The sequence below is a fragment of the Oryzias melastigma genome, linkage group LG23 (genome assembly GCF_002922805.2).
Source record: "Oryzias melastigma strain HK-1 linkage group LG23, ASM292280v2, whole genome shotgun sequence".
Classification (NCBI taxonomy): Eukaryota; Metazoa; Chordata; class Actinopteri; order Beloniformes; family Adrianichthyidae; genus Oryzias; species Oryzias melastigma.
In genome coordinates, this window is record NC_050534.1 from 12,313,240 (window position 1) to 12,324,001 (window position 10,762).

General features: G+C 41.0%; 1 protein-coding gene across 1 annotated transcript in view; it reads left to right on the forward strand.

Annotated features, from left to right (window-relative positions):
• Nucleotides 1-10,762, forward strand: part of wnk1b (WNK lysine deficient protein kinase 1b) — a gene marked incomplete in the record, with an annotated part of 82,127 nt that overhangs the window by 1,126 nt on the left and 70,239 nt on the right. Inside the window, 1 exon segment of the mRNA XM_036210266.1 lies at nucleotides 496-2,032. Within this exon segment, the coding sequence (XP_036066159.1) occupies nucleotides 1,106-2,032 (927 nt within the window).

Genomic DNA, 10,762 nt, shown 5'->3' on the forward strand with positions numbered 1-10,762 from the left:
AAAGCGATCGGTGGGGGGACGATTTTTGCCGTTACACCTCAAAGCAGCAGCTAGTTCCTGTGTCTGTGGTGCTAACCCAGGAGAAGTTGTCTGTGAGCGGTTATGTAAGGCTACTTGCACATTTCGGAGGACTATTTTGTACCTCTGACATTGCTTGTAATTCAGTATGCTGAGTAATAAATGAAGCGCTGCTCTAAGCTTTGCAAAAGCTCCTGCTCCCCTCTTGTATCAGGTTGCTGAACTGCCAGGGAGCAGCATAACCCCGAGGTCAGGCAGGCTGCAGCGACTTTGGCCTAAATATGGAACGTGGAGCAATTAGGCATACACTCTGCTGTGTCACTCCACTGCACCAGCAACACTGGGATAGCTGGAAGGAAAAGAAGTCTGATGAGGGGGGCTCTTTTTAACAGAAACAAATAGTTTCTTTATGGTACAACAAACTAAACTTCAAGATTAAGTTATGCAATATTTATTATTCCCTCTTTTTTCTTCTAGAAACAAGGACTTGAACAGACCGGCTAGGCCAGGCCTACCTAAGGCCTTCTGTCTGGCTTGACCAGACAGGCCCAGGGGGCCCCGGAGGTGAACCTGTCATTGTCGCTCATAGACGTCAACAGACTTTCCGGCTGCATCTCATTGTTTGAAGCGTCGCTCCAGTCTGATTGTCCCGTCCTTCCATGTTGTGGTTGTGCCGCCCTGGATGTTGGAAGCAGGATGGATTCAGAGGTTAATTTGACCACAGGAAACTTATTGCATTGCTTGCAACTGTTCTCCTTCGACTGGCTGTCATCACTCCCCTCCCCAGTCTTTAAGCCCCTTCCTCCAACCTGGGGCATCCCAGAGCCTTCTAAGGAAGGGCCTTATAGGAACTGCAGGACATCTTGTTAAAAAGGAAGCAGAGTGGATAGCTTGAACAAACTAACAAAACCCAACAAAAAAAAGAAACCTGCTGATTTTGATTTAAAGAGAGCTTTTTTTTTATTTGAGTTCTAGCTCCATAACTTGCAAGTGTTTTTTTTTTCTCCAATTATTTACAAAGGAAAAAAATCCAAATTTATACACTCACATTTTCGTTTTTTTTTTATTATTTGAGCTCTCAGCAAATATGTCGGAAAGCAAAGCTAACAGTAAAGCAGTGAAATTCATTGCCCCACTTTCCCCTTCCACGTCTGCCTCCCCCTGTCCATCACCTAAAACCCCCCACAAGAATGTGAATGGCTCCGCCAGTTCAGACACGCACGTTGTGGAGAAAATCATCGGGGAGCCCGAGGTGCAGCGGCGGCGCCATACAATGGATAGAGACTCAAAAACAGCTGAGCATCGCTTCTTCCGACGGAGTGTCATTTGTGACTCAAATGCCACAGCTTTGGACCTGCCCAGCAAAGCAGCTGTGATCCTCACCTCACCCCCAGACTGTGAAGGAACTCCTGTCTTCTTGTCCTCTTCTTGGCCTGGGGGGCACGATTCTGAAGGCAAGGGTGAAATAAGAGGTTCCTATCTGCTGAGCACCAGCCTTCAGCCCCACCTTAGTGGGGCAGCTGGACAAGAACACGTAGAGAAGACTGATTCAAGTGTGAACGTCTGCACAATTGCTGTTCCCACCTGTAGCAATGCTGCCTATGGCGCAGACGGAACACGGAAAGAGCTCGTTCAGACAGAATTGGATGTTACAGACAAGGCGGAAGGCATAAAATCTGATGCTTTGTTGCGCTCCAGAGGGACTCAGGAGACGCAGCAGGTGGAAAAAAATGGAGCAGGGATTGTAGATGAAGGGAGTGTCAGCAGTCCGACCGAAGAGAAGGACAAGGAAAAAGAGGAGGAGAAAGGGCTCGCAAAAGCGAGAGCCGAGCAAAGGGAAGCTGAGAAACGAGTACAAGAGGATATAGAGGAGGCAGAGACGAAAGCTGTGGGGACCTCCCCGGACGGACGTTTCCTGAAATTTGACATTGAGATTGGACGAGGATCTTTTAAGACTGTGTACAAGGGGCTGGATACTGAGACTACCGTGGAGGTGGCGTGGTGTGAGCTACAGGTAAGTCCATACTCTACCAGAACAAACTCCTGTAGACTTTTCCTTTTATGCTATGTTCACAATAGACTCGGAAATAGCTTGAGCTATCTTATGGAGTCCAGATGACCCAACTCTTATACTGATGTGTGATCCCTCCCATGACAAAGTTTGACAGGATTTTTATGTCTGCCACGGACACCATTGAAGATAAAAAATCCTTGGAAAAAAAGTTAAGCGCGCTGTCTTATGGGGTCCAGATGACCCTACTTTTAATGTAAACTTGCCTAGGATAGCACAATTAAGCAACCCCTTCCATTGAAAAGTCTATATACACTTTTGGACTTCCATGTTCAAAACTCTCACGTCAGTTTTAAGGCTCTACTTACAAAACACCCGGTTATTGAAAGCATGTTAAAAGTTAAACCAGTTTGACCAATCAGGGACTCAGATTTGGCAATGACGTACGGATGGCGTCCCTTTCAAAACAAGCAAGTGCCAACCGTTTGAAAATTCATCATAGAGAAGAAATTAATAATTGCAGTTTGTGCTCGACTGGAATTGTATGACACCAAGTCTTTCAAAGCCTGGAGCAAGATTGGTGAGATTTACACCGCTACAACATTTCAAATCAAGCCTCTTCCAACTGTGAGTACATGCGCCAGTATCAGGTAGCAACAGTCCAGTGTGAACACCATTTGCTAAAAGCCCATTCTAGAACATTTATGATTGAGCATCACATGCCTGTGTATTTGGTTCTGTCAGGATCTAGGTACCACCTCTCCAAATTTTATTCTGGTATCCTGACAACTTCATCCTCAACCAAATTATTTTCTAAAAGATCTCTCTGACTGAGCTATCCATGCTAATTGAATCTCTGACTGAGTTTAGTATTTTGGTTTAGCAACATCCTTTTATAGATCAAGTTTTGAAGGATACACAATGATCACACTGTAGACGAGAAGAGAACGCAGTCCTGCCATTGTTCCCCGTGAGCTGTGGGTGTTGATGGTTTGAATGTATGTGACCGGAAGCAAGCGGCTTATTAGATAACAAGCCTTACAAGCCGCACAAATGCCTTTTGAAAGCAGAAGAGAATGCCAGACATCTTCTGGTTACATGGAAGTGGGTTTGATTTCATGAGTCAGCCCGTGTGCTAACAGTCAAACATCGAACTGTTTGACATCTTTACAGGTGCACGGGGAAAACGGGTTCCTCAATGAACCTTCATTCTCATCTTTTTTTTTGTAAATAGTCGGCTTGTAAAGTTTGTGTAACGTGAAACAGGATGGCACGCGCTTTAACACAACCATGTTGCTTAACTTGGGTAGCACTGATGCAACCTCTGCAGCCAGTGTTCATCGCAAAAGAGAAAGTGAGATATAAAGCAGAAAAGGAAGCGTTCTGCGTTTGAGTAGATTCGTGGCAAAGGGCGGCGATTTGGAGTAGAAAAACAGACTCTCTGAGCTCTTGTTGATGAGTAGAGGTGCGTTCAGCGGTCGGAGAGATGTAGAATAACAATCTCAGCCGGTCATATGACGGTCAGAGAGAGCGGAGGTTTTAGCACTGACATGCTCTCACGTGAAACTGCTTTCCCTGATCTAACACTTACTGCTCTGCAAGGAAACTTTAGTTTACATGATATGTGAAACCCCTACAACTATTTAGGATATTGATTGTTTGATATAACCTACCATAATCCTATTGATTGTTTAGTTATAATCCACTTTTTCTCTTTTCTATACAAGATTCAGGGCATTTTCTTTGATTTGGGATCATTTTAAATGGAACCACGTGGTTGTTTTCCTCTCATCTTTATCACATGATCCTCCGACAGTCTTTCTCAATCCTAGGGGCTAAAATCAGCTTTGCTCAATGCTTTGCATCTAGGAGACAGCAGTTTGTTTATTAGGAAACAAACGTCCAGCTTCAGCAAAGCCAATCTGTCTCATGTCTCTTCTTTTGTTTCTTCTTGTATTTGTAAAAATGTGGCCACTTGGCAAAGTTAGTGCTTTGAATCATTACAATACATCTACTTTTACTAACTAAGCTTTGTGTTTTTAAGTGTTTATTGCTTGTTTGATCACAAAGAAGTCAAACTTTTTCTCCACACCCCTAAATGTGTGTGAGAAATGGGGGGTAAAGTTACATGACCACACACAAACCCAAGACAAAAAACTTAAACCAATCACATTCCCTTGCTGGGTGGGCGTGTCAACTGCAGCTCTGTGGGGTTTGAATCATCTGGAACGTGTTGGATCTTTTTCTTTTTTTTCCCCAATGTATATATATGTGCAAAATGTGCATGTTGTGCCATTCTATCCCTTTTATTCTCACCCATGTGTTTACATAAGTCACTCATAGTTCTAAATTCTAGTATTTATGAGTGGCTGCAACACAGATTCGGTTGGTTTGAATCTTTACATTCCTGGATCTGACCCCAAACTTCTTGGATGGATTGCTACAAAGTAGGGGAGCAAAGGGGATTGTTTGCTCAAGCTTTAAACAAACTATGACGATCCGTAGATGGTGGGAGTGGCAGGCAGGTCATGCAGTAGCTTATCTTCAGATGCCTCTTCAAACTGGATAACGCTCAAGAGAACGATGCAGGTATCTTGGAATGACGGGAATGCTCTGAGGTATTTCACTGTAAAAGCTGATTTAAATGACAATGAGGTTTTTTACTGGTGGCCATTAGCCATGGGGTTTCTCCAAGTCAGGTGAGAAAAACCCCGCATTAGCTCGGATACCAAAGAGTTTCTCCTCTCTTACTGCCACACAAGAAGGTTCAAAGGGGTATAAGAGGTGAGAAGTGTTATGCCGTTCCATATCGGTGCAATTCACTCGGCACAGCAGGGCAGAAAAGGGGTACAAAAAACACAATATACAAAGTGAAACTACATTTTTTTCTGCAAGGAAAAGTAAAGGTTTTAGCTCTTTAGGTATTATCATTGTGGCTTGCAGACCAGTTTTGGAGTAATCGTCCAAAAAAAAAAAAAATAGTCAAGGAAGATAGCATATATTCAGGATGGAGGGAGGAGGGGTAGAGGTCAGAGTTCAGCGTGTCTTTTCAGAGAATGTCATTGGGAGCCTGCCCAGCGTTTAGGCACCTATAGATTCAGCGGAGGGGGTAGGGTGTGCTGGTATGTTTAGATTTACAAGAATAGAGAGGGAAATATATATGAAGTTGTGTTTACTTAAAAAAGGGGGGTGGAAAAGGAAGAAAGAAGAAAAGAACACTTAAAGGAGAAAACCTGTGAGAATTTAAGGGCCATGCTAATGAGGAAAGTGTGTGACGAAAGTTGAACTGAAGATTAAAAACGAAAGATTTGGACTCTGCATGTGTGAGAGAATCTGTGACCCCCACACATCTCCAGCCTCTGCTGGCACCAAAAGACCTTGAGATTTTTTACTTAACATCAACACAAGATTAGCCCCACTTCAGACAATAATGCACCATTTTAGGACTTTTAAGGAACGAAACTACTTTGTTGAAGTGTGAGTGTATTTTTACAAAACTTAATTTTTTATTAGATTTCACATTACTTTACAATTTAAGCCACAGTGTGACTCTTAATCAAGTCTAATGAGGCTAATGAACAAAGCTCAGTTTCCAAAATTAGCAATGCTGCCTCGTTTATTTTTGGTCATGTCCTGCTCTGACCAGAAATCTCTCTATGTGTTGGTGCAGAGGTGCACAAAATCCAAATATAAGGGGAGCAACGGATCGTGACTGATCCATACTGAGCACTAGCTAGTTAGGCACACACATGGGATGAAAATCATGTTTTTGCTGTTTTTAACATGTACTTTTTAATTTTTTTTGCATAATGGAGGTCATATTAAAAGAAAAATAGACTTAAAGTTTTATTTCTGAGAATTTCTTTATTCAAGTTGTTACATATCAGGAGCAGACAGAAAAAATACAGATGTGCAAACTCCATTCCGATGCACCTAACTGTAGACGATAAGATCCATGTATGACTTTGTGTCATAAAACTGTCAAACAAAACTGTACGGCTGGATAGCTTCGGTATTGCCTTTTTTTCCCCACCATTACCCGGTTGGGGTTGTGAGGGGCTGTAAGCTAGCAGGAGTGTAAATAAAATGAATGATGGAAAGTGGAGGAAGACTTACTCTGCACCAACGGTCCCACCACAACTTTTAAAATAGATCAAACCTGTGCAACTATCTGACTGAATAATAGACAAACATTTTCAGCTACAAATGATCTATAACTGGACAGAAAAGTGAAACAGCATTTTCTTGGAAGGTAGCTGAGCTGTAAAGGATTTTAAAGGTTCAGATTTCCCTGACTTAACAGAAGTCTGCAGCAGCGTCGAGCCATCTGCAAAGGCTTTTTAAGTTGTAATAGCAGTGTTGGCCACCCTCAAAACACAGATATGCACTATAAAGGAATGGAAACTGTGTTTGCACTTAAATAATTTCTTGTAACTTTTTTTTTAATGTCAGCTACAAATAAATTACTCTGTTCCTCTTCTTTATTACCGGTTAAGACGATGCCTTACAAGTACATGTAAAGGAAGTTTTTTTTTTTTTGCAGTGCTCTGGTTGTTGTGTGTGTACTCGAGACTTGGCTGAGCATGCTCTGCAGCTATCGCTTTTAGGGATTGTAAACTTAATAATTCTGGCCGGGGTTCATCAGCGATCAGTTTAAGTGTTTAATTGTCAACATTAGAGGGGAAACTTGCAGGATATTTCCTGTGTTGTTAATGTGATATATTTTGTGGACTCTTGTTATTTATGAACCACCTGAAAACAGGATTTATAGCTGGAATAAACTCTTTCTTTGCCACAGGGCAGAAAATCACCACCAGCCACACTGCAGTTGTTAGCCTGAATAGGTCAAGGACTAATGGTCATGATAATTTAATCGCATTTAAAGTGCTTAGCGCAAAATGGGGCATTTGAGTGCACTTTAAACAAAAGGTCAACATGTTGCCCAAACTGAATTCCTCATAGCGCTGTTATTTTTTTCTCCTATAAATCTGGCTGTAAAACAAGTGTATGAGGTGTTTCAACTGCCCAAACAAGTTTGTTTGCTGCCTCATAAAACACTGGAATGAAGGGTGTCCGAGGTTTTTTTCAACTTTATGTAAAGAAGGTAAACTGTAACTTTTAACATCTTCACTAAATAACAACAAAACAACTGATACATGTGCATAAATATATATATATCTTTTTTTAAATTGGCACTACAGCTTTTTCAGATAAGACCACACAAGCCCAACCAGCTGGGTTTATTGGTGACACACCATTAAATACCCCTGTGCGCTAGCATTGGATAATTTGTAGACAAAATAAGAAGCGGATGGAGAGGAAATCTTGGTGTTTTATTTATTCTCTTGCCCTCTTTCGCCTGGTTTTGTTGTCGTTCTCCTCGTCTGAGCTCATGCTCAAACCCGGCCCCGATGTCCTCCTTCTCGGTTAATGATGTCAGTAAGCAGCTGTGAGCAAAGGAAGGGAGATGGAGAAGCTGGCACTTCCTCATATGTAAACCATGCCTGTTTCCTTCCACTCATAACTTTCCGCTTCGGTGTCTGTGCAGTCAATAGTTTTCTCAGAGAAATAAACAGTGCGGTTGGGACATCCTCTCCTATCTCCATAGCAGATAGTTCGATTTAGCTTAGAGAAATTAAAGTTTATGTGTGTTTGTAGAAAGTTATGGAATCGTTTCTGCAAAGTATTGTCTGCCACCTTTACTCTAATCTGTGCTTTATCAGAAGTTTTGGCCAAATGTTTGTAGTGATACTACTTTGGAAGATGTAATGTGTTGTTTTGGCACTTTTTTAAATAAAGTTGTGATGATAAAAAAAAAAACATTCTGCAGGAAGTACCAGGGTTTGAGTTCCAGTTTTATATCTCTAATGACAAATATCCCACTACTGCCTGATTTCTTAAAATATCTCATCTTTCACAGGGAAGAATCTGATATTTAAGAAAATATTGTCACACCTACAGTTCTACCAGCATTGTGTATTCAAGGCAACGCTTGTTCCTTCCTCTTTGAGTTCAAATGTACTGTTGAACAGCGACATGTTGTTTACTTTGTAGACATATTAGTTCCCACATGAGCAAAGCTAACACTACAATTGTCAGTGCTGGTTGTTTTTTTTTTTTTTGTTTGTTTGACCAACCAGGTTCTGAAAGCAACAGGAAGTTTGAAAATGTATAACCCTCCAAAATGATCTGGATGAACCACCATGTACTCAATATAGATCTAGGATTTTCTATTAATCACATTTCCATAACCAGTTTGCATATATGTGTTTGCTCATGGTTATTCAATTATGTGCATGCAAACAGGCTCAATTGCACAGACTGTGTGAGTGTCTTTAGTGTAAATTATGATCAAAGTTTACCTTGACTGGTTACAACCTAGATACATTTTTAGAACTTGCAGAAAGGAAGTGATGGCTCATGCTTCATGTTAGATATTTGCATTGTGTGGTTAGTTGGGGGTGCTGAATGCATAAAGCAGATGTTTTAGTGACTTGCATAATGTGGAAATGCTTTTTTTTCACTCTTCTTCTTTTCATCTTATTGCTTTTGGTTGTTCTTAGCAAGCTTTCACATTTATTTTTTAAATGCTCCTTATATTGAGTGCTTTTCAGTTTATTCCCCTATATCAAGTTGGAGATCATATACTTTATTTTTTTCAAATTTCATATTTGAGAACTTTATGAGCAACTTTACTCAATACCAGCTTTTGTACTGGATAGCTGACAGTGAGAGATGATTGTTGTCAAACCTAATTCTTTGGTCAAGTCAAGCATGTCCGGCCCGTAGACCAAATGCGGATGCTATTCAAATTTCCACCAGCCCCCATACTTGTGCTGTAAAATCTATACTATGTGCCCCCCCCATCACTTTTTTAAGAACTGTGTCTACAATTTTTTTTAAATGTCACTGTCACTTCCAGGAAAAATGGAAATTTGAGGTTTTTTTCAGTGAACAAACAACTTTCTAAATATGCCACAAGGCTGTGTCTGCTTTCAAGGAGTTCAATATCAGGAGGCATTACCAGACAAGACATGCTAGCTACAACAAGCTAACATGGAGTAAACAGTGCAAAAAAATTAAAGGAACTCGAAATCCAACACTGCTCAGTTACAGAGTAGGCAGTGGCATGAATGTGATAGACATGTTGTGTCTGGGACAAAGTCAGCTCATTGGCCATGTGGCAGAGTGTCCGCACTGAAACTGGAAGGTCATTTGTTTAAATCCATGCAGAGTAATTCCAAAGACTCTTAAAAATGGAACCCAATGTCTCCCTCCTTTACACTTAGCATTAAGGGGTTGGATTGGGGGCTTAAACCATCAAATGGTTCCTGAGCGCGGCTGTGTCTGCAGCTCACCGCTCCCCCAGTGGATGGGAGAGCAAATTTCACACACCTGCCAACTAATGATACGATTAGCTTTATACCTATCATGGCCCATCTGTAGTTATCCCAAAAGTTGATAAGAACTTCAATTAAAATTATTATTTTTTTACTTCAATTACCTTGCATTATCAATATTTGCTGAGATAATGTAACTATACACAGTCGGGGAAATAGGAACTATGAATTATATCATGATGCATATCAAGGAAGTGGAGGAAGTTATCAATTCATTGGGTAGTTGGGTAAGCTCCGTAGTTAATTTATGTGAAAATACTTGTTCAGCGCAATTTAGATAAATACTTGGTTATTTGTTTTTGTCTGTTTCTTGGCTATGGACGTTTTTAAAAACTTATAAATAATTGACATTAAGAGTTTGGTTTGTGCTGTAAATGGGTTTTTAGTTCTGTCGGTGGAAAATATGAGCTGACAACCGATTCAAATATTTACTATGTTTTTACATTTTACACACGGCTGAAAAATGATTGTTTAAAAAAGAATGCGCGTCATCCAGGTTAAACCGAGGGGTCGAGCGGGTGTTTGATAGACCTGTGTGTCTCAGCGGACAGCAGAATTAGGTGTGTGTGCTCTCATCTTTAAATAGAACTTGTCTCTCGACTGCCTGTCGTCTGCATCAGCGTAAAACAACCTGGGCTGCAAATGGGGGGGCTGCTTGCTCTAACATTGCCTGTGTGTGTGCGCGCCCCTAAGTGTGAAAGGCCGTTTGTGTGTGTCGTGTCTTTACATTTGTGTTTAGTCTGCTTTTGCCTTTGTCCGTGGCCTGACTCGGCACAGATTGTTCTACGGTGTGTTGGCGTGCCCAGTGTGCCTATAGAATGTGTGTGTTCAGACGTGTGTGAGTGAGCTCCTGTTTCGGCCTTTTGTGTTCTCTTATTTTGTCTGGGTGTGTTTGAGGAGGGGGCAGCTCCCAAGTTTGTATCCCTCCCAGATTCTCAGCATTCTTATGATAAGATGTCATCGCAAAGTTAAATAGTTTGGGGTGTGTACATTAAAATGTGACACTTGTCCCCCACCTCCAAAAGACCATGTGCTTGGGGGTTAAAGCATCCAATTGTGTGTTTAAAAAAGCATTTAGTGGGTCTCTTATATCTGGTGTCACTGGAAGTTTAGAGTGGAATGGAATCCATTGCAGTCAAAAACACAAAAATATGGTTGGATTGTAACTATTTTTTTTATCTTTAATGTAATGATTACATATTTTAGGGAAGCTAAGCTAGCATTTTTTTGTTCCAAGTGAAAAGAAAAGCTTTCAGGTTTTATTTACTACTGGAAATAGAAATTTAGAATAATGATACAAGTACTAAACATGGTTTTTAGGGGGTACAGGTTG